The sequence below is a fragment of the Oncorhynchus mykiss genome, chromosome 1 (assembly GCF_057628025.1).
Source record: "Oncorhynchus mykiss isolate SJ-2025 chromosome 1, ASM5762802v1, whole genome shotgun sequence".
Lineage (NCBI taxonomy): Eukaryota > Metazoa > Chordata > Actinopteri > Salmoniformes > Salmonidae > Oncorhynchus > Oncorhynchus mykiss.
In genome coordinates this window covers 73584795-73609321 of record NC_143022.1, presented here as the reverse complement: position 1 = coordinate 73609321, position 24527 = coordinate 73584795, and the positions used below count along the sequence as shown (strand labels likewise).

The following is a 24527-nucleotide window of genomic DNA, read 5'->3' as shown; positions in this document are numbered from 1 at the left end:
ACAGGACGAAACCGAGGTGACATTGTTGTCAGTCTAGCAACAGGTGGTGAAGGTGAAGTCTCTCGCTGTACATATTTCAGCCATGTTGGTTTGAAGAGCATTGAGGGTGTCTCCAGTGTCAGTGTGTTACATGGTGTCACCTCAGCACTTCATGGAAGAGAGTTAGGGTGTAGGCAAATGGAGGAAGCCAGCCAAATTAAATTATGCCCACCAGTGTGGACCATTTGCATGGTCCGACTGGTGAGTGAGAGCCACAGAATTTAGGAGCCAACCCACCACCGCATGCAAACTCAGGGAAATGACAGTTGTCACCTCGACTCACACTGCAAGCCAGCCTCTCTTTCCACTACAGTGAATGTGCGACATACATGCAGGTTAGTGGAGGCTCCTCAAAGGAAGGGGAGGACCATCCTTAGTGAATTTCATAAAATAATAATAGTGAAACATTTAAAAAGTTATAATTTTTAGATGAAACTATAATAAATATAATACACTTTATTGTTGAAAAAATGATTGATTAAAACACACTGTTTTGCAATGAAGGTCTACAGTAGCCTCAACAGCAATCTGTAGGGTAGCACCATGGTGTAGCCGGAGGACAGTTAGCTTCCATCTTCCTCTGGGTACATTGACTTCAATACAAAACCTAGGAGGCTCATGGTTCTCATCCCCTTCCATAGGCTTACACAGTAAGCCTGACAACTTCCGGAGGACGTCCTCCAAACTATCAGAGCTCTTGCAGCATGAAATGACATGTTGTCCCCCCAATCAAAGGATCAGAGAATGAATCTAGCACTGAAAGCATAATATGCTGTCTAGACCTGGGACACGCGTGCGTCCGCATGTTGATTTTGCACATCCACACCAGACGTGATCCAGACAGACAGGTTGAAATATCAAAATTAACTCTGAACCAATTACATTAATTTGGGAACAGGTCGAAACACATGAAACATTCATGGACACTTAGCTAGCTAGCTTGCTGTTGCTAGCTAAATTGTCCTGGAATATATACATTGGGTTGTTATTATACCTGAAATGCACAAATTCCCCTTTTCATGGATCTTTGTATGAATTTTTACTAATTTTGATTCACCCAAAATCGTGTATTCTCTACTCTGACATTTAATCCACAGATAATAGGGGAAACACATTTTTAGTAATCTCTCCTTCTTCAGCAGTAGTCTTCTTATTCTGTGGAAGAAGTTGGTTGTCTTAAAGTTGGCAACCAACTTTAAGGTGCATTACCAACACCAACTTGACTGGAGTGTGGACCTCAGTTAATCTTTCAATCACCCACATGGGTATACAGTTGAAGTCGGAAGTTTACATACACTTTAGCCAAATACATTTAAACTCAGTTTTTCACAATTCCTGACATTTAATCCTAGTCAAAATTCCCCGTCTTAGGTCAGTTAGGATCACCACTTTATTTTAAGAATGTGACATGTCAGAATAATAGTAGAGAGAAGGATTTATTTAAGCTTTTATATATTTAATCACATTCCCAATGGGTCAGAAATTTACATACACTCAATTAGTATTTGCTAGCATTGCCTTTAAATTGTTTAACTTGGGTCAAACATTCAGCTTCCCACAATAAGTTGGGTGAATTTTGGCCCATTCCTACTGACAGAGCTGGTGTAACTGAGTCAGGTTTGTAGGACTCCTTGCTCGCACACGCTTTTTCAGTTCAGTCCAGTTCTGTCCATGTTCTATAGGATTGAGGTCAGGGCTTTGTGATGGCCACTCCAATACCTTGACTTTCTTGTCCTTAATCCATTTTGCCACAACTTTGGAAGTATGCTTGGGGTCATTGTCCATTTGGAAGACCCATTTGCGACCAAGCTTTAACTTCCTGACTGATGTCTTGAGATGTTGCTTCAATATATCCACATAATTTTGCTCCCTCATGATGCCATCTATTTTGTGAAGTTCACCAGTCCCTCCTGCAGCAAAGCCCCCCCACAACATGATGCTGCCACCCGTGCTTCACGGTTGGGATGGTGTTCTTTGGCTTGCAAGCCTCCCCCTTTTTCCTCCAAACATAACAATGGTCATTATGGCCAAACAGTTCTATTTTTTGTTTCATCAGACCAGAGGACATTTCTCCAAAAAGTACGATCTTAGTCCCCATGTGCAGTTGCAAACCGTAGTCTGGCTTTTCTATGGCGGTTTTGGAGCGGTGACTTCTTCCTTGTTGAGCGGCCTTTCAGGTTATGTCTATATAGGACTGGTTTTACTGTGGATATAGATACTTTGGTACCTGTTTCCTCCAGCATCTTCAAATCCGATCAAATCAAAGTTAATTTGTCACGTCCGCCGAATACAACATGTGTAGACCTTACAGTGAAATGCTTACTTACAGGCTTTTACCAGTAGTGCAAAAAGGTATAAGGTGAACAATAGGTAAGTAAAGAAATAAAACAACAGTAAAAAGACATATACAGTAGCGAGGCTATATACAGTAGCGAGGCTATAAAAGTAGCCAGGCTACATACAGACACCGGTTTGTAAGGCTGATTGAGGTGGTATGTACATGTAGATGTGGTTAAAGTGACTATGCATATATGATGGACAGAGAGTAGCAGTAGCGTAAAAGAGGGGTTGGCGAGTGGCGGGACACAATGCAGATAGCCCGGTTAGCCAATGTGCGGGAGCACTGGTTGGTCGGCCCAATTGAGATACTATGTACATGAATGCATAGTTAAAGTGACTATGCATATATGATAAACAGAGAGTAGCAGCAGCGTAAAAAAGAGGGGTTGGGGAGGGGGGGGGGGTTGTGGGGGCATCACAATGCAAATAGTCCGGGTCGACAGTTATTTTTTATTTTTTTAATGTTTATTTTACCCCCTTTTTCTCCCGAATTTCGTGGGATCCAATTGTTAGTAGTTACTGTCTTGTCTCATCGCTACAACTCCCGTACGGGCTCGGGAGAGACGAAGGTTGAAAGTCATGCGTCCCCCGAAACACAACCCAACCAAGCTGCACTGCTTCTTAACACAGCACGCATCCAACCCGGAAGCCAGCCGCACCACTGTGTCAGAGAAAACACCGTACACCTAGCGACCTGGTCAGCGTGCACTGCACCTGGCCCGCCACAGGAGTCGCTAATGCGCGATGAGACAAGGATATCCCTACCGGCCAAACCCTCCCTAACCCGGACGACGCTAGGCCAATTGTGCGTCGCCCCATGGACCTCCCGGTCGCGGCCGGCTGCGACAGAGCCTGGGCTCGAACCCAGAGTCTCTGGTGGCACTGCGATGGAGTGGCACCACCCGGCCAGGTCTCTGACCTCCTCCCTATAGGCTGTCTCGTTGTTGTCGGTGATCAGGCCTACCACTGTTGTGTCATCTGCAAACTTAATGATGGTGTTGGAGTCGTGCTTGGCCATGCAGTTGTGGGTGAACAGAGAGTGCAGGAGGAGACTAAGCACGCACCCCTGTGGAGCTCCAGTGTTGAGGATCAGCGTGGTAGATGTGTTGCTACCTACCCTCACCACCTGGGGGCGGCCCGTCAGGAAGTCCAGGATCCAGTTGCAGAGAGAGGTGTTTAATCCCAGGATCCTTAGCTTAGTGATGAGCTTTGAGGGTACTATGGTGTGAAAGCTGAGCTGTAGTCAATGAATAGCATTCTCACATAAGTGTTCCTTTTGTCCAGGTGGGAAAGGTCAGTGTGGAGTACAATAGAGATGGCATCAACTGTGGATCTGTTTGGGCGGTATGCAAATTGGAGTGGGTCTAGAGTTTCTGGGATAATGGTGTTGATGTGAGCCATAACCAGCCTTTCAAAGCACTTTATGGCTACGGACGTGAGTGCTACGGGTCTATAGTCATTTAGGCAGGTTGCTTTTGTGTTCTTGGGCACAGGGACTATGGTGGTCAGCTTGATACATGTTGGAATTACAGACTCTATCAGGGACATTTTGAATGTCATTTTAAAGGTCTTACTCACGTCTGCTACGGAGAGCGTGATCACACAGTCGTCCGGAACAGCTGATGCTCTCATGCATGCCTCAGTGTTGCTTGCCTCGAAGTGAGCATAGAAGTGATTTAGCTCATCTGGTAGGCTCGTGTCACTGGGCAGCTTGCGGCTGTGTTTCCCTTTGTAGTCTGTAATAGTCTGTAAGCCCTGCCACATCCGACGAGCTTCGGAGCCGGTGTAGTATGATTCAATCTTAGCCCTGTATTGACGCTTTGCCTGTTTGATGGTTCGTCGCAGGGCATAGCAGGATTTATTGTAAGTTTCTGGGTTAGAGTCCCGCATCTTGAAAGCTGGTCGGGGTATGTACGTACAGTCACTGTGGGGACGACGTCCTTGATGCACTTATTGATAAAGCCAGTGACTGATGTGGTGTACTCCTCAATGCCATCGGAAGAATCATGGAACATGTTCCAGTCTGTGATAGCAAAACACCACTTTTTTATAGACCGAGTCACTGGTGCTTCCTGCTTAAATTTTTCTTGTAAGCAGGAATCAGAAGGATAGAGTTGTGATTGGATTTACCAAATGGGGGGCGAGGGAGAGCTTTGTTCGCGTCTCTGTGTGTGGAGTACATGTGATCTATATTTTTTTTCCCTCTGGTTGCACATTTACCATGTTGATAGAAATTTGGTAGAACTGATTTAAGATTCCCTGCATTAAAGTCTCCGACCACTAGGAGCGCCACCTCTGGGTGAGTGGTTTCTTGTTCGCTTATGTCCTTATACAGCTGACTGAGTGTGGTCTTAGTCCCAGCATCTGTCTGTGGTGGTAAATAAACAGTCACAAAAATTTAGCTGAAAACTCTAAGCAAGTAGTGTGGCCTGCAATTTATCACAATATACTCTACTTCAGGCGAGCAAAATCTAGAGACTTCCTTAGATTTTGTGCACCAGCTGTTGTTTACAAATATGCACAGACCCCCACCCCTCGTCTTACTGTGCTGTTCTATCTTGCCGGTGAAATGTATATCCCGCTAGCTGAATATCCATGTCGTCATTCAGCCACGATTCCGTGAAACATAGGATATTACAGTTTTTGATGTCCCGTTGGTAGGATATTTCCAAGCTGTCTAATTTAATGTCCAATGATTGCACGTTGGCGAGTAGTATTGACGGTAATGGCAGCTTCCCCACACGCCCTCTCCGGGTCCTGACCAGGCATCCGGCTCTTTGTCCTCTGTACCTGCGTCGTTTCCTCTTGCAAATACCGGGCATGTCGGCCCTGTGGTGTGCTTGGAGAATGTCTTGTGCGTCGTCCTTGTTGTAGAAAAAATCTTTGTCTAATCCGAGGTGATTGTCTGTGTGTTGTTCTGATATCCAGAAGCTCTCTTTTGCCGTAAGATATGGTTGCAGAAACGTTATGTACAAAATAAGTTACAATTGATGCAAAAGAAACCCACTTAATAACACAATTCGTTGGGCGCCCGTTAAACTGCTGCCATTTCTTCCGGCGCCATTTTACTACTTCACAAGGTCCTTTGTTCTGGGATTTATTTGCACTTTTTGCACCAAAGTACGTTCATCTCTAGGAGACAGAACGCTTCTCCTTCCTGAGCGGTATGATGGCTGCGTGGTCCCATGGTGTTTATACTTGGGTACTATTGTTTGTACAGATCAACGTGGTACCTTCAGGCGTTTTGAAATTGCTCCAAAGGATGATCCAGACTTGTGGAGGTCTACAATTCTTTTTCTGAGGTCTTGGCTGATTTCTTTTGATTTTCCCATGATTTTCCCAAACGAAGAGGCACTGAGTTTGAAGGTAGGCCTTGAAATACATCTACAGGTACACCTCCACCTCAAATGATGTCAATTAGCCTATCAGAAGCTTCTAAAGTCATGACATAATTTTCTGGATTTTTCCAAGCTGTTTAAAGGCACAGTCAACTTAGTGTATGTGAACTTCTGACCCACTGGAATTGTGATACACTGAAATAATCTGTCTGTAAACAATTGTTGGAAACATTACTTGTGTCATGCACAATGCATATGTCCTAACCGACTTGCCAAAACTATAGTTTGTTAACAAGAAATTTGTGGAGTGATTGAAAAATGAGTTTTAATGACTCCAACCTAAGTGTATGTAAACCTCCGACTTCAACTGTATGCTCCTTAAATTCTCCTCTCCAGTGAGGAGATGGGAGAGGTGGGACTTGGCATCAAGAATAGAACCAAGTTCGTTGACGTGCGTGAGCTGTAAAGATTAAATGTTTGACTAACATGTATGTGTACATTTATTTTGCAATGCGAGTGGTGTGGTCAGCATGTAAGCTACAGCTAACTAGCACTGTAGTGCATAAAATGTGGTGAGTATTTGACTCAAAGAGGAAAACAATAGTTGAACAGTTTTGAACAAATTCATTTCTTTGGCTATGATTATCCAACACAACACTGGAACTCTTCCAAGTCAAAGTACACTTCTGGTTTTACTCATTTATTGCCACCTGCTAAGCTGTAATGGCCAAACTGTAACTGCTGTACTGCATGATTGTAGCGTGTTAGTTCTATTAGCTATGTTGACTATGACGTTACTTTAGCTAATATGGTGACAACGATGTAGGCTGTGTGTAACGGTTATGATATGGTTTGGCTTGGAAAGGTTTTTTCACCTGGTCACATACAGCTAACGGGTTGTGCATTGAAGTCCACAAGCAAAGGGAGAAGGTGAAAGGAGGAGAGCGTGTAGATGTGAGAAGGAATACAACTTGGCTGCTATGAAAGTGATCTGTTTTACATGTGATCAGGGGTGTATTCATTCCGCCAATTCTGTTGAAAAGGTTTCTTAAACGGAAGCAAACAGAACGAAATGGAGAAAAACGTACCTGAATTTGTCCAATAGAAACTCTTATTTGCAACTGTTGGACTAATGATTACACCCTAGATCAGCTAGATGCAGGCAAGAGTGTGCAAGGCAGTATTGAATGTGTCACTATCTGTCCGTGTGTCCATGAAAATTTGAGTATCATGTAGTAGCCTAAACCTATCGATGTTACATTGAACTGGGTGAATGGAACATGAATGGCAGTCATCCAATATGCTGTAATAGAAATAATGCCAAGCTCATCTTAAACGGCACCAACCGCCACTGATGCAGGTGTGTGTTTGTGCGAGTGTGTGCAATGTTTGAGTGTGTATGTGAGGTATGTGTACCAGGAATGTAAATTTGTGAGATTTGTGTTGGTGGTTAGCTGTGTGGCTGAAAACAGGGGCACTGTGTGTCTGTGCGGTGTGTGTGTGTGTGTGTGTGTGTGTGTGTGTGTGTGTGTGTGTGTGTGTGTGTGTGTGTGTGTGTGTGTGTGTGTGTGTGTGTGTGTGTGTGTGTGTGTGTGTGAACAGGTGGGTGAGAGCAGGTGGGTGTGAGCAGGTGGGTGTGAGCAGGCAGCAGCAAGCAGGCCAGTGAGACAACATGTAATTACACTTTCAAAGCCATAGAGAGAAAGGGGGATAGGTAGGGAGGGTGGACCGGATAAAGCGAGGGAGGAGAGGACGAAAGAAGAGTTCATACCACAGCATGAATGCCTCTTCTCCTACTGCCTGACTATATTAATGAGCTTCACCCAGTCACATCTTCAAACTACACACGCAAGCACCTACTTCCTTTTTCTCTCTTCCTTTCTTTTGCATTTTTAGTTTTGCTTTCACTTGCTTCTCGTTACTATCTTCCCTCCTTCTGCATTCTCCTCTCTTCGCAATTGCTTTTTCCTTCTCTCTCATCCTCTTTCTGCTCTCTCTATCTCTCTCTCTCTCTCTCTCGCTTTTTCCTTCTCTCATCCTCTTTCTGCTCTCTCTCTCTCTCTCTCTCTCTCTCTTTCCTTCTCTCATCATCTTTCTGCTCTCTCTCTCTCTCTCTCTCTCTCTCTCTCTCTCTGTGCTCTCCAGCGGCATCTCATTCTGCGGGTCCACCCGCCCTCCCATCTGTCTCTCACCTATCCCCTTCTTTCTATCACTTTCTCTGTTTCCCCTGTCTGTCTGTCTGTCTGTCTGTCTGTCTGTCTGTCTCTCTCTGTGTCCCAGATTGTTCTCTGTCCCCTAAAGCACACTCCTTCTCTCCATCTCCATCTCTTTCCCTTCACCTCACCTCACCTCTCTGTCAAAGGGACAGCTTGTCATGTTTTCTGCTTGGACTGCAGATAAACTCCTAACAAAGGGAGCAATTGAGAGAGAAAGGTAGAGAGAGGGGGAGGGAGGAATGGAGTGCACTGCCACTGGCAGGGCAAGCTAATTCATTCCAACACACACATACACACGCACACACACACTGACTCTCTGCCCCCTCACTGTGGCATCTTAGCTCCCTTTTGCTCTCTTTTTGCATCATAAACACACGTGACAGACATTGCAGGCCTATACACACATGACTCACACACACCACCTACCCTTGATACGCACTGTTGGCCTTCACATCCTATCAAACATAACTAAACACTCTCTCTACAGTACAGGAACACACTTATGCAGGCACATGTTGACTCACAAACACACATCCTGTATGGTTGCTCACCATCGGGTGCCATGAGCGATTTTAGACAATGTGTTGAGGGACATATTACTAAGCCCCAATGCTTTGAATGGCGTTAGCATTGGAAGTCTGTGTGTTCCCAGTGTAAATCCTGGTATTCCATGGTGAGCACAGAAGCTCAGTGGGAACGTCTACATTATTCCCCTCTGTTCCCACAGAGGCATGCCAGGCATGGGTGCGTGTGTGTCATCCATCGGAAAAGGGGTGGATCATTAGGATTGGGAATGTTCGGATCTCATTGCGTCTGTATATCACTGAGGTGTTCCTAACACATACAGTGTGTGTTAGTACAAACTTGATCTCTTACGCCACACATGCTAACACATCGTGTGTATTATACTGGCCACTGAAGGCCGTGAACAGACATGCTACAGGACGTAAGTGGCAGTGCAATGCTACTCCCACTGACACCTGCTCCTGTCACCTGAATGAAGTGGAGTAACCTCCTACCCAGAAGGGGCTTCACTTCCACAGCCAGAGGCAACAGGGGATTGAGGGAGTGTGCGTTTTGCCCACGCAAATATCTTGCTTTCCAGGAACTGTAGGTCACAACGTGGCACAAACAAGCTCTCACTGTCCTAAGTGCGTCCCTGGGGCTCAGGGCGAAAGCGGAGTGGGTAATTGACGAGGCGAGAGACAAGGAGATAAGAGATGACTGTTATTTAACTCTCTTCTCTGTTTCTCTCCCTGTGTGTCTGTGTGTCTGTCTGTCTGTCTGTCCCACAGTACGACTACACGAAAGTATCTCAGAGGAAGGCTTCCATTACCTGGTCTTTGACCTGTGAGTATACTGATACCTGTCAGCCGGTCCCACTGCTGTCTCTGGCACGTGTACTCTCACAACTCTCCTACTTAATGGTGCTTACTGCTTATAACACCAGAGAATACAACGTGGCTTTGATTCCTACAGAGGCCACATGTAATGACTATGTGATTTAGTTCATTAAGTCTGCTGAATGACCATATTATTATCATGAGTACATCTAATACCCAGAACCATCTGAAATGTTTATTTCCTTAGTTACAGTAACACCTACTTTGTTGTTGTACTCCAGAGGCTGTGATGGTGTGTATGGGTATCAGCAGTGGTGTACACCAGTGTTAACCATCTCCAGTCCCTGAGTACCCCCCCCCCCCCCCCCTCCCCCTCAACGGCCCACATTTTTTGTTGTGGCCTTAGACAAACTCGAGGCCTGGAGTTGGGAAACACTGGTGTACACTGAGAGTTTTGTGTAGAACACACAGTCTAGTGGGTCTGTTCTGACAGGGTGAGAGGATAAGGTGACACGCACGGTGTCCCCACAGGGCATTCAGAGGGCACATTTTTGGGTTACACCCTAGCCCCAATTGTTGGCAACATCCTTACTCAACCAAAACATCTACTTCATTGTCTTAGACTATGTTGTCTTTTGCATAAATCATGCATTTATGTGTGTGTGTGTGTCCAGTGGAACATGCTCTCTCTGGGCTGTGTTTCCTGTTGTCTCTGGTAGACTGGGTGTTTGCCATCATACCATCATGGTTCCAGACTGGTGTCCATGTGTCAACTAAGCTGTTGTTTCTCTCCTCCCAGTGTCACCGGTGGAGAGCTGTTTGAAGACATTGTTGCCAGAGAGTATTACAGTGAGGCCGATGCCAGGTGGGAACACACACACACACACTCCTGTGCACACACACACACACACACACACACACACACACACACACACACACACACACACACACACACACACACACACACACACACACACACACACACACATACATACATACATACATACATTATACAAACACACTCTCCTATATGCACACAAACAGTACCAGTCAAACGTTTGGGCACACCTACTCATTCAAGGGTTTTTCTTTATTTTTTACTATTTTTTACATGGTCAAAACTATGAAAGGACACATATGGAATCATGTAGTAACCAAATATAGTTTATATTTGAGATTCTTCAAAGTAGCCACCCTTGATGACAGCTTTGCACACTCTTGGCATTCTCTCAACCAGCTTCATGAGGAATGCCTTTCCAACAGTCTTGAAGGAGTTCCCACATATGCTGAGCACTTGTTGGCTGCTTTTCCTTCATTCTGCGGTCCAACTCATCCCAAACCATCTCAATTGGGTTGAGGTCGGGTGATTGTGGAGGCCAGGTCATTTGATGCAGCACTCCATCACTCTCCTTCTTGGTCAAATAGCCCTTACACAGCCTGGTGGTGTGTTGGGTCATTGTCCTGTTGAAAAACAAATGAAAGTCCCACTAAGCTCAAGCCAGATGGGATGGCGTTTCACTGCAGAATGCTGTGGTAGCCATGCTGGTTAAGTGTGCCTTGAATTCTAAATAAATCACTGACAGTGTCACACGCACAGCACCCCCACACCTCCTCCTCCATGCTTCACGGTGGGGACCACACATGCGGATATCATCCGTTTACGTACTCTGCGTTTCACAAAGACACGGCGGTCAAAATAATGATGCACTGTCATTTTCTCTTTGCTTATTTGAGCTGTTCTTGCCATAATATGGACTTGGACTTTTACCAAATAGGGCTAACTTCTGTATACCTCCCATGCCTTGTCACAACACAACTGATTGGCTCAAACGCATTAAGAAGGAAATGAACTTTTAGCAAGGAACACCCGTTAATTGAAATGCCTCATGACTACCTCATGAAGCTGGTTGAGAGAATGCCAAGAGTGTGCAAAGCTGTCATCAAGGCAAAGGGTGGCTACTTTGAAGAATCTCAAATATATACACTTTTTTTGGTTACTACATGATTCCATATGTGTTATTTAAAAGTTTTGATGTCTTCACTATTAGTCTACAATGTTGAAAATAGTAAAAAATAAAGTAAAACTCTTGAATGAGTAAGGGTGTCCAAACTTATGACTGGTACTGTATATAGTACAGTACACACTATCATTCTACATCCATGTTGAGAACACACAACACTGTAACTGTTGCCCCCAACCTATGTTTTGTTTGCGTCTCACTTGGCTTCCGTTGAAACACAGCTGTGTCTATATCATAACATGTACCTTTGGAAACCTTTGTACATATGAACTTAATATTGGCAAATACATCCTCTTCTTCACCACATGGACATTGTGTATAACTATACAGTACCACACTCATGCTTTCCTCCCTAGGGTGAGCATTGTCCTGGCAGGGTGTTTGTGTGCCGTGTGGGAGAGAATGAAACTTGGTGTGGGCCAGGGGTGAGTGTGGCTCTCAGAGGGGGAAGGAAGCTGCAGTCAGCATGTGGACATTATGGAGGCTCATTGCTCTGTTCTGGCTGCAAAGAGTTTCTGGGGTCGGGCTCAACCACGTTGCCTGAGCTGCTCATTTAATCAAGCAGAAGAGGAAGAGAGTGAATATGATAGATAGGGTGAAAAATGCCTCTGGGAGTGTGACTCCTCACTAGTACACAGAGACGAGAAGGAGATGCAGAAACAGAGGGACAGGGAAAGAGACTGGATAACCAAGAGAGGGTGAGGAAAAGAGGAGAGGGGACAAGGAGGGGGGAGATAAAGAATGTGGGTAGAGTGAGAACAAATGTGTATGGAAGAATAGAGGGGCAACAGAGAGTGAAGGGGAAATGGGGTCTGAAAATGTGTGTGTGTGTGTGTGTAGGCCCATGTCTCCCTGAGACTGAAGGGGGGAGGAAGGGAGAGAGGGCAAGAGACGGGGAGACTTTATTGGGGAAAGGCAGTTCTGGTGCCTGTGTAGTGGAATGGAATGCAGGGCACAGATTTGGCCAAATTTGGACACAAGACATGCTTTTCTCCTGATTACTCTGAAAGAAAAACACAGAGAATATATCACGAGTACCACGGCCTCCTAGGACCCCGTCTCTCATAGCATCCACTCTCTCTCTCTCTCTCTCTCTCTCTCTCTCTCTCTCTCTCTCTCTCTCTCTCTCTCTCTCTCTCTCTCTCTCTCTCTCTCTCTCTCTCTCTCTCTCTCTCTCTCTCTCTCTCTCTCTCTCTCTCTCTCTCTCTCTCTCTCTCTCTCTCTCTCTCTCTCTCTCTCTCTCCTTTTATTGTACATTCCCTCTTCTCTTTTCTTCTTCCTCCACTTTTAACCCAGTCTGACTAGATGGAAAGGGGCTGTTGTTTTTAAGGCTTGATTGATGTAAAACAGCACATTAGTGGCTGCCCAGGTCTGTTTTTAAGTAATACAATGTGTTAGAGAGTATCAAACCCACTTCTCCTCACACATACTGAAGTTGATAATGACCTTATTCACTATGGCAGTTGTGGTGAGTCTACAGATGAAATCTCTGGTAATGTAGCCCAAATAGGTGGTTGTTTTTACCCGCAGATCGTGGAAAACTGCAGATAAGTCACCTTGGCAATTGCCGGCAATGTTTAGAGTAGGGCCAAAAAGCAACAACTTCAGTATTACTCGACCTTTGCCTTAAAACTCCATTGGAGGGGTAGGCTCATCTAGATGGAATATAACTGCGTGTGTGTAATTCGTCCAGCCAGATTGTGGGGAGGATATGACAGATGTGAGGTCGACAGTAGGAAATTTGCCTTGGCGCTGAGGGGACATGCTAATATATCTGCTGTCTCGCAGGCTTTTGGGTTCAAAGAAAACAGAGCTATTAGGGAAAAAGGGCTGAGGCTAGCGAGGTTCCTCTGGCTCCACACAGAGTCCTCTGCACAGTTGCTCTTCCTCTGTCTTTCTCAGCATCCCTCTGTCTTTCTCAGTCTCCCTATTTGCTCTCTTTCAGTCTCTCTCTGTCTGTCTGGCTCTTTCTCGCTGTTTTTCTCTTGGCTCTCTCTCTGTCTCGCTCTCTCTGTCTGTCTCGATCAGTCTATCTCTCGCTGTCTCTCTCTCTCTCTCTATCTCTCGCTGTCTCGCTGTCTCTCTGTCTCCCTCTGTCTGTCTCGATCAGTCTGTCTCTCTCTCTCTGTCTCTCTCTGTCTCCCTCTGTCTGTCTCGATCAGTCTGTAGTTGTAGTTCTGTAGTTGTGTTTCTAATATTAAGAATCAGCAGTAGTCATGAATGGGATTCATTTAGTGAATCTCAAAGTGCTCAAACAGCAAGGGGAAACTCACCTCATCTGATCCATAAACCAGTGGTTTCCATTAGTTCCTACCCCTGACTGTGTCAGTGTGTGGTGGGTGTGATGTGTCTGCTGTGCATTGATGTGTGCGTTCTGTGTTCTGTGTCTCCTCTCTCTGCAGCCAGTGTATCAATCAGATCCTGGAGAGTGTCCACCACATGCACCAGCATGACATTGTGCACAGGGACCTCAAGGTGAGTAATCCATCACCATGGCAATGTGCAACACCTGTTTGGGGGGGGGGGGGGGAGGGGGGCGTCATCATGCCCCCAATACGTAAGCCAATAAAAACTCGCACAAAATTGCACACACGTGAGCAAATGAAAAAAAAAAAAAATTGGACGTCAGAGAGAGTGACTGGGCTGGTGCTGATGAATTGTGGGTAGAGGCGCTGAGCCAGACAGTGCATTTCAGGTGATTACCATCCCCCAGCCCGTCACTTTTTTCTCTCTCTCCCTCGCCCTCCCTCCCTCCCTCCCTCTCTGTATCTCTGACGAAAGCAGACGAACACCATTTGGCTGCTATTTATAGCCAGGGTGACATCACAGCGAATAGACACAAAGCTGGCTAGCCTGGTGATACTTATCACCATACTCCAGTATTAACAATAGGACACACTTCAAAGAGTTATTTTGTTTTTGTTTAGGTGAAAAACAGACCCATGCTTGACATTAAGGCATGCTTACCTTTGTCAAGAGCAAGCCGTTTACGTGCTCTAGTCTACAAGATGAATGTTGAACATCACAGAGTGCCACAATGTACAGCTCTTATAAACACGGCACTGAAAGCATTGTTACCGATACTACTACAACTGCATCTTGTATCAACACCATTATTCTGAGTACATTTACCAGTAAAACCATCCGTCATTCAGCTGGGAGGTGTTCCATGAAACTCAAATGCATTGTAACTACTGTTGCCATCAGATTGAGAGCCCTCCAACGCAGAGACCAGCAGTAAGTGAAGGGGAAATAATGAAGTGTGTGTGTGTGTTTTTGGTTTTACTATCCTTGTGGGGACCAGAAGTCCTCACAAGGATAGTAAAACAAGGAGAATCCGGATAAGTGGGGACATTTTGCCGGTCCCCACAAGTAAAAAGGCTATTTTAGGCTCAGGGGTTAGTGTTAGGGTTGCAATTAGGGTTAGGGGTTAGGTTTAGTGTTAGTGTTAGGTTAAGGCTTAGGGGAAGCAGGATTTTGAATGGGAATCAATTGTTTGGTCCCCACAAGGAAAGTAAAACAATTGTGTGTATGATATTTGCTGTTACCATGGAGTGAGGCCTCGGCCCCTCCATGCTATGTTTTATGCTATGTCCTGTGGACATTTTAAAGGAAGAGAGGGGGCCAGTTGCACTAGAGACATAGATAAAGACGAAGGGCTCTATTTTCAACTGACGTTAAAGGCAGAATTAGTGTCAAACACACCTTTGCAATTTCATCATGTAAAAACTGTCACACTGGAATTTTCCAGCCCCAACGCCAGGTTCGGCCATTTACCTGTTAGACATCAGCACGCTTGCGCTCAGATGGGAGGGGTTGGAAATAGGTGTGTCCTTAAAAACATGATCTAAAGGGCTAATTTCAGGCTGTGCTGGTAGGGATATTTAAGACCAACCAAAAGCAGTTGGTTATGAATTTTGACAGCAGAAACACAGCCTATCCAGCCGTGACGCACACTGCCCATATGAGCATGGAACAGAAGAAAGTCTTTGTTTCTGGCCATTTTGAGCCTGTAATCGAAGCCACAAATGCTGATGCTCCAGATACTCAACTAGTCTAAAGAAGGCCAGTTTTATTGCTTCTTTAATCAGACCAACAGTTTTCATTGCAAAAGGGTTTCCTAATGATCAATTAGCCTTTTAAAATTATAAACTTGGATTAGCTAACACAACGTGCCATTGGAACACAGGAGTGATGGTTTCTGATAATGGGCCTCTGTATGCCTATGTAGATATTCCATAAAAAATCTGCCGTTTCCAGCTACAATAGTCATTTACAACATGAATAATGTCTACACTGTATTTCTGATCAATTTGATGTTATTTTAATGGACAAAAAATTAGCTTTTCTTCAAAAACAAGGACATTTCTAAGTGACCCCAAACTTTTGAACGGTAGTGTACATGGAGGGAAAGAAGAGATGAACACCACCAAACACACCCCCAAACACACACACACACACACACACACACACACAAAGAGACTATCACAATGGGCTGGCTGCCTGCATGGCATCTCCAGAGGCTGAATTTCTGAAGGTAAACAAGGGAAGAGAAAAGGGGAGGAGAGAGGTGCTGGTGGCAGCCGGGTTACCATGGAAACCTGTATGACGTCACACTGCTGCAGCGCCAGTGTAGAGACTAATTCATCCCGACGGTTGTCATCTCTTGCGCTCTGTCTCTCCTCTGTCTGTCTACTCCCTCTTTCTCTCTCCTCTGCCCTTTACCTCTTTCTCTGTTCTCCAGGTCTCTATTGCACTCTGTCTCTCTCCCACTCTCTTTCTCTCTGTATCCCTCTCTCCTGAGAGAGAGAGACTTAGCAAAAGTGTCATGCGCCCGTCGCAGCATGAATCAAACTGAGCCAGGCCCAAGAGGGCCCTCGGCACCGCATTGAAGCTCATACCCAATTGCATTCACGCCCCTCTCTGACCCCCAGTGGTACACTCCATGTATGTCCACCCACTTCTGACACACATGTCTTTTAGTGATTCATGCCTGTCTTCATTTTCACCTTCAGTACATTTTTTTCATGGAATTTCTGAGCGAGATACGGGTCACGTTTTGCGGTCAGCGTACATGGACCTCACAGTTCCGTTGAATGACTCAACTCTGTCTGTGACTTTTATATTATAGCCTCTTGAAGGAGTTTGTTCTTCAATTAGTTTTGCCTCATTGATTGATTCTCTTTATCTGTCTCTGTGGTTTTGCTCTGGTCTGTAGCCAGAAAACCTGCTCCTGGCCAGTAAGCTGAAGGGAGCTGCAGTGAAGTTGGCTGACTTTGGGCTGGCCATCGATGTGCAGGGAGACGAGCAAGCATGGTTCGGTAAGATGGGTGATCAGTACACTGGGCTTTAATGGTAGTGTCACTGATCTTACTACTGCAGTCCTCTGGGCTAATGACAATTCTTTACCTCCTCCTTTCTCCTCCCACTCATCCCTCTCCTCTTTCTGCATTATCATTTGCTCATCTCTCTGCCTATCATCCCTCCATCTCTCACTGACTGGCATGATGTCACTTGGTATTTGCACATCAAAGTAGTGAGGCCAGAAGTTGTTCAGTATTGATAGTAGGGCTCCTCACCTTTAATCGGAGACCTATTTGATTTGTCCCCCCCGTGTCTACCTTTCAAGTCAGAGCCGTTTGAACCCGTCACTTCCACCAGACCCCAGAGAGAAACCAGGGCCAGCAGGCCTTCGCTGAGTACCCACATACATTAATATGTGTTTATTAGATCAGTGTAAAGGAATCAGCTCCAAATTGGCAGAATTGGTTTTATCTTGCCAAAGTGGCCACTCCAGGGACAGACTGGACATCTCTGAATGGAAGCCTGGCTGGTTCCTTGGTGTCAGATCAGAATGCTACTCATTAATACTGCCCTACCAAGAAAAAGAGCAGTAACTGCACATTTGGTCAAAAATGGGTTATTTACATTTTTTTATACATTAAATACAGTTGAAGTCGGACGTTTACATACACTTAGGTCGGAGTCAATAAAACTAGTTTTTCAACCACTCCACAAACTTCTTGTTAACAAACTATAGTTTGGGCAAGTCAGTTAGGACATCTACTTTGTGATTGACACAATTCATTTTTCCAACAATTGTTTACAGACAGATTATTTCACTTATAATTCACTGTATCACAATTCCAGTGGGTCAGAAGTTTACATTCACTAAGTTGACTGTGCCTTTAAACAGCTTGGAAAATTCCAGAAAATTATGTCATGGCTTTAGAAGCTTCTGACATCATTTGAGTCAATTGGAGGTGTACCTGTGTATGTATTTCAAGGCCTACCTTCAAACTCTGTGCTTCTTTGCTTGACATCATGGGTAAATCAAAATAAATCAGCCAAGAACTCAGAAAGAAATTGTAGACCTCCACAAGTCTGGTTCATCCTTGGGAGCAATTTCCAAATGCCTGAAGGTACCGTGTTTATCTGTACAAACAATAGTACGCAAGTATAAACACCATGGGACAACGCAACCATCATACTGCTCAGGAAGGAGACGCGTTCTGTCTCCTAGAGATGAACGTACTTTCGTACAAAAAGTGCAAATCAATCCCAGAACAACAGCAAAGGACCGTGTGAAGATGCTGGAGGAAACAGGTACAAAAGTATCTATATCCACAGTAAAACGAGTCCTATATCGACATAACCTGAAAGGCCACTCAGCAAGAAAGAAGCCACTGCTCCAAAACCGCCATAAAAAAAGCCAGATTATAGTTTGCAACTGCACATGGGGACAAAGATCGTACTTTTTGGAGAAATGTCCTGATGAAACAAAAATAGAACTGTTTGGCGATAATGACCATCATTATGTTTGGTGGAAAAAGAGGGATGCTTACAAGCCGAAGAACACCATCCCAACCGTGAAGCATGGGGGTGGCAGCATCATGTTGTGAGGGTGCTTTGCTGCAGGAGGGACTGGTGCACTTCACAAAATAGATGGCATCATAAGGAAACGTGAATATATTGAATCAACATCTCAAGACATAAGTCAGGAAGTTAAAGCTTGGTCGCAAATGGGTCTTCCAAGTGGACAAGGACCCAAAGCATACTTCCAAAGTTGTGGCAAAATGGCTTAAGGACAAGAAAGTCAAGGTATTGGAGTGGCCATCACAAAGCCTTGACCTCAATCCTATATAACATTTTTGGGCAGAACTGGAAAAGCATGTGCGAGCAAGGAGTCCTACAAACCTGACTCAGTTACACTAGCTCTGTCAAGAGAACTGGGCCAAAATTCACCCAACTTATTGTGGGAAGCTTGTGGAAGGTTACCTGAAATGTTTGACCCAAGTTAAACAATTTAAAAGGCAATGCTACCAAATACTAATTGGGTGTATGTAAACTTCTGACCCACTGGGAATGTGATGACAAAAAAAAGCTGAAATAAATCATTCTCTCTGCTATTATTCTGACATTTCACATTCTTAAAATAAATTGGTGATCCTAACTGACCTAAGACAAGGAATCTTTACTTTATTAAATGTCAGGAATGAGGAAAAACTGAGTTTAAATGTACTTGGCTAAGGTGTACATAAACCTTCGACTTCAACTGTGCATGCTTTATCATGTGGACAAATATCAAAATATCCTGTTGTGTTATGGAGATGTTAGCAGGATGAGCAAAAAGTTCAAGTGAAACCAAGGAAAAAGGCAGTGACTTCCATCACACACGTCAGTTATTGCTTTTTACCTTGGTTTCACTGAGCTTTGATCTACGGTGTCTATGGTAAACCTTGGTATTATTTATTGTTCTTTGCTGATACAAGTCTCAAACTAAATGACACTGACAGCCACATACCAATAAATATACTAACACGAGATTGTATTAAAAACAAATCGTCATGTAAACGTATTCCAGTATTGTAATCCTGTATTCCAGGGTGTAACAAGCAAGATGGCGGTAACTGCCGTCTAGGGTCAAAGGTCATGTCAGAGGTCAGGATCATTATGAATAAAAAAGCACCTCATAGTAAGATAACCACATCTCCAACGATCTACCTACAATTAATTTGGCTGGACAATAAAAAAAAACCTCTCAGTTTCACTGTAGGGCAGAGTAGAGCTCTCCTGAATGGGGATGATAGAACGCTGTGTTGGTACACTTCTCTTGCAATGTCTTTACATTAGATCCTAGACGTTGTTGTTTAATTCCTTTTGACACGTTATTTGCTGCTGTAGGTTTTGCAGGCACTCCAGGCTACCTCTCTCCAGAGGTCTTGAGGAAGGACCCCTACGGCAAGCCGGTGGATATCTGGGCCTGTGGTGAGTGACTCCCTCCTTCAATATGTGCGTGCGCGTGTGTGTGTGTACTAACCCCCCCGTGTGTGTGTTCTGTGTTCAGGTGTGGTCCTGTACATTCTCCTGGTGGGCTACCCTCCCTTCTGGGATGAAGATCAGCACAAGCTCTATCAGCAGATCAAGGCTGGGGCCTACGATGTGAGTAGTGACCATCTGTCCCCCTCCCCCCTCTCGGTTTACCATTCACCTCTATGGGATTAGAACAGATTTGTGTGTGCATGATTATATTATGTTGAATTCACTGAGAGACCAGTGTGTATGTATGCATGCACGTATGTTGCAAGCACTTGTTCGCTTGCGCTCGTGGGTGTGTCGGTTTGGATGAGGCCTTGGGAAAGAGAGAAGAAGGATGGAGGAATGGAGGGAGGGAGAGCTGTAGGGAATCAGCGGAGTGGTGTTGGGAAGCAGCGGAGTGGTGTTGGGTTGGGCTTGAAGGAGCTTTTAGCAGCACTCAGGCCATTAACACTAAACTGATGGGAGGAGAGGGGAAAGAGCTCAAAAGAGAGTGTGTGCCTGTCTGAGTGCATACATACCCTTCAGGTCCCCGTAACGACCCAAACGGTCCCGGTCCAGATTTTGCTCTCGTTAATTTTTAATTGGCTGCGATAGAGCTGTGTTTTCTGCCCATTGAGGCTGTCAGAGCGACCCTCTGCAGTTACTAACCCAGGGGGAGGGGCCTAGGAGACTCTACTGCACTGTGGCAGTCCCAGGATACAACTCAAAAGGAATACAAGCTAACAGGGATGCTCTGATGTATATACATGCAGCAGGACTGTGTTTTGTATTCATTCTGTATACCTTTGGTTTAGGGCCTGGGAGAGCTGGTTCTACTAAATCAAATCAAATTGTATCCGTCACATACACATATTTAGCAGATGTATTTCAGGTGTAGTGAAATGCTTGTGTTCCTATATCCAACTGTGCAGTAGCATCTAACAAGTAGCTGTTAACCAGCTAGTTACTAACTACCTCCTAATTCAGGTTCAGATGTGTTACAACTGGGTTGGAGCAAAATCCTGCACAGCTAGTAGCTCTCCAGGAGGATGGTTGGCCACCTCTGGTTAGCACTGTATTCAACTCATACAGTCTACTCATGTCTTGACCATTGTCTTATCAGATCTGATTGGGTGAGGTGTAATGCAACTGAATAAACATGGATTGTTTTTGGCTTCAGTAATTGATTTGATGCAATCTTTTCCGCTGCGGCAATGTCCAAGTACGCCCCGACTTTCAATTTATCATTCAATTTATTTATATTTGTATCTAGTTTAATTTGCTGTCTGAAAGCACCATTCAGTTCAATTATATTTCCTCATAAGTCCTCGTAATTAGATAGCAGGCTTCGTTGTTTGGCATCTCTGCAATGTGGGCAGATTTTTTTTGCGCCTTGAGAGAATGTGTGTACTCTCTGTGTGTGTGTTTGTGTGTCTGTGTGTGATTGCAGTGTGTGTGTGTGTGTACGTGTGCACACACGGGTGCGCGTGTGTACCCATTTCTGGTGTGCATGTTTGTTTGTAATGTGTGTGTGTGTGTGTTTGTAATGTGTGTGTGTGTGTGTGTGTATGTGTTTTTATAATGTGTCTGTCTGCGTGTGACGGAGAGCTGCAGTCTGGAAGCAATGTGATTATGAGGACCAGCCAGGGCATTAGTTTGGGCGGCCGAATGAAGTGGAAAGGCCCACCATGACCAGCATTACCTCCTCCTCCTCCTCAATATCTCTACCATAGTACTCACTAATTCAATGAGTCTCAATCACAAAGAGCCTTGTGCTGTGGTGTGTGTTGAGCTACAGTGCCTTCGGAAAGTATTCAGACCCCTTGACTTTTTCCACATTTCGTTACATTACAGCCTTATTCTAAAATTGATTCAGTAGTTTTTCCCCCCTCATCAATCTACACACAATACTCCATGCTAATAAAAACTGAAATATCATATTTACATAAGAATTCAGACCCTTTACTCAATACTTTGTTGAAGCACCTTTGGCAGTGATTACAGCCTTGAGTCTTCTTGGGAATGTCACTAGAAGCTTGGCACACATGTATTTGGTGAGTTTCTCCCATTCTACTCTGCAGATCCTCTCAAGCTCTGTCAGGTTGGATGGGGAGCGTTGCTACACAGCTATTTTCAGGTGCTTCCAGAGATGTTCGATTGGGTTCAAGTCCGGGCGCTGGCTGGGCCACTCAAGGACATTCAGAGACTTGTCCCGAAGCCACTCCTGCATTGTCTTGGCTGTGTGCTTAGGGTGGTTGTCATGTTGGAAGGTGAACCTTCGCCTCAGTCTGAGGTCCTGAGTGCTCTAGAGCAGGTTTTCATCAATGATCTTTCAGTACTTTGCTCTGTTTATCTTTGCCTCAATCCTGACTAGTCTCCCAGTCCCTGCTGCTGAAAAACATCCCCACAGCATGATGCTACCACCACCATGCTTCACCATAGGGATGGTGCTGGTTTCCTCCAGACGTGATGCTTGGCATTCAGGCCAAAGAGATCAATCCTGGTTTCATCAGACCAGAGAATCTTGTTTCTCATGATCTGAGAGTCCTTTAGTTGCCTTTTGGTAAACTACAAGCAGGCTGTCATGTGCCTTTTAATGAGGAGTGGTTTCCGTCTGACCACTCTACCATAAAGGCCTGATGGTGGAGTTCTGCAGAGATTGTTGTCCTTCTGGAAGGTTCTCCCATCTCCACAGCGGAACTCAAGAGCTCTGTCAGAGTGACCATGGGGTTCTTGGTCACCTCCCTGACCAAGGCCTTTTACATATATATATTTTTTAACCTTTATTCAACTAGGCAAGTGAGTTAAGAACAAATTCTTATTTTACAATGACGGCCTACCCCGGGCCAAACCCTCCCCTAACCTGGACGACGCTGGGACAATTGTGCGCCACACTTCTCTCCCAATTGCTCAGTTTGGCCGGGCGGCCAGCTCTAGGAAGAGTCTTGGTGGTTTCAATCTTCTTCCATTTAAGATTCATGGAGGCCACTATGTTCTTGGGGACCTTCAATGCTGCAGATATTTTTTGGTACTCTTCCCCAGATCTGTGCCTTGACACAATCCTGTCTCGGAGCTCTACGGACAATTCCTTTGCCTCGGAGCTCTACGGACAATTCCTTTGCCTCATGGCTTGGTTTTTGCTCGGACATGCACTGTCAACTGTGGGACCTTATATAGACAGGTGTGTGCCTTTCCAAATCATGTCCAATCAATTGAATTTACCACAGGTGGACTCCAATCAAGTTGTAGAAACATCTCAAGAATGATCAATGGAAACAGGATGGACCTGAGCTCAATTTCGAGGCCCATAGCAAAGGGCCTGAATACTTATGTAAATAAGGTATTTCAGTTTTTTATTTTTAATACATTTGCAAACATTTTAAAATCCTTTTTTCTTTTTGTCATTATAGGGTATTGTGTAGATTGATGAGGATTTTTATTTATTTCATCAATTTTAGAATAAGGCTGTAATGTAACAGAATATGGAAAAAGTCAAGGGGTCTGAATACTTTCCGAAGGCACTGTAATGTGGATGCTATGATGATTCCAGGTAGTCCTGAATGAATCGTGAATAATGATGAGAAAGTTACAAAGCTCAAATATCATACCCCCAAGACATGCTAACCTCTCACCATTACAATAACAGGGGAGGTTAGCATTTTATATCATACTCCCCAGACATGCTAACCTCTCACCATTACTATAACAGGGGAGGTTAGCATTTTATATCATACCCCCAAGACATGCTAACCTCTCACCATTACTATAACAGGGGAGGTTAGCATTTTATATCATACCCCCAAGACATGCTAACCTCTCACCATTACTATAACAGGGGAGGTTAGCATTTTATATCATACCCCCAAGACATGCTAACCTCTCACCATTACTATAACAGGGGAGGTTAGCATTTTTTTGGAGTATGATATTTATGCCTCTGTAACTTTCTTACTCATCATTATTCACGATTCATTCAGGATTATCTGTAATCATGGTAGCAACCACATACTTCACTTTGGACTACATTAATACACATATAATATCATTTGTCCCAATACTTTTGGTCTCCTAAAATGGGGTGACTGTACAGAAAGTGCTGTAATTTATAGACGGTTTACCCGATATGGATGAAAATACCCTCTGCACTTTAACCTCATTGTCATTGCATCCTTTCAAATCCAAAAGTGCTGGAGTACAGAGCCAAAACAACGAAGCATGTCACTGTCCCAATACTTTTGGAACTCACTGTATGTTTATCTGTGTATTTGTCGTTGTACCGTATTTACTTAATGTGCATCTCTAATGATTTCTCCTCTCTCTCTCTCTCTCTCTCTCTCTCTCTCTCTCTCTCTCTCTCTCTCTCTCTCTCTCTCTCTCTCTCTCTCTCTCTCTCTCTCTCTCTCTCTCTCTCTCTCTCTCTCTCTCTCTCTCTCTCTCTCTCTCTCTCTCTCTCTCTCTCTCTCTCTCTCTCTCTCTCTCTCTCTCTTCCCCCCCACCCTCCCTTCCCTCCCTCCCAGTTCCCCTCCCCAGAGTGGGACACAGTGACCCCCGAAGCCAAGAACCTGATCAACCAGATGTTGACCATCAACCCTGCCAAGAGGATCACTGCTGACCAGGCTCTCAAGCACCCATGGATCTGCGTAAGTCACCCCATCACCAGGCTATCACTCACACGCTATTACATTTGTGGTAACGTTGGCCCCATTTTACCTCCATAACTGGTGCTGGGATGGCGTAATCATTGCTTTGTTGTTACTTCTCTGCTTTCCACCTCTTCTCTGCTCCTCTTCCCCCGACCAGCAACGTTCCACAGTGGCTTCCATGATGCACCGCCAAGAGACTGTGGAGTGCCTGCGCAAGTTCAACGCCAGGAGAAAACTCAAGGTGAGTGTGTACAGACACGGACACTCACTTGGGTGCACACACATATAT

At 44.8% G+C, this 24527-nt stretch overlaps 1 protein-coding gene across 24 annotated transcripts in view; it reads left to right on the top strand.

Annotated features, from left to right (window-relative positions):
- The window catches only part of camk2g2 (calcium/calmodulin dependent protein kinase II gamma 2), a 103126-nt gene that overhangs the window by 48375 nt on the left and 30224 nt on the right, over positions 1-24527 (top strand). For all 24 annotated transcript variants that reach the window (XM_036984384.2, XM_036984348.2, XM_090239501.1 and 21 more), the window contains exons 4-11: positions 9229-9283; positions 10076-10141; positions 13700-13772; positions 16516-16618; positions 19482-19565; positions 19645-19739; positions 24113-24235; positions 24396-24479. In XM_036984384.2, coding sequence (XP_036840279.1) covers positions 9229-9283; positions 10076-10141; positions 13700-13772; positions 16516-16618; positions 19482-19565; positions 19645-19739; positions 24113-24235; positions 24396-24479 — 683 coding nt within the window. The remainder of the gene's footprint in view (positions 1-9228; positions 9284-10075; positions 10142-13699; positions 13773-16515; positions 16619-19481; positions 19566-19644; positions 19740-24112; positions 24236-24395; positions 24480-24527) is intronic.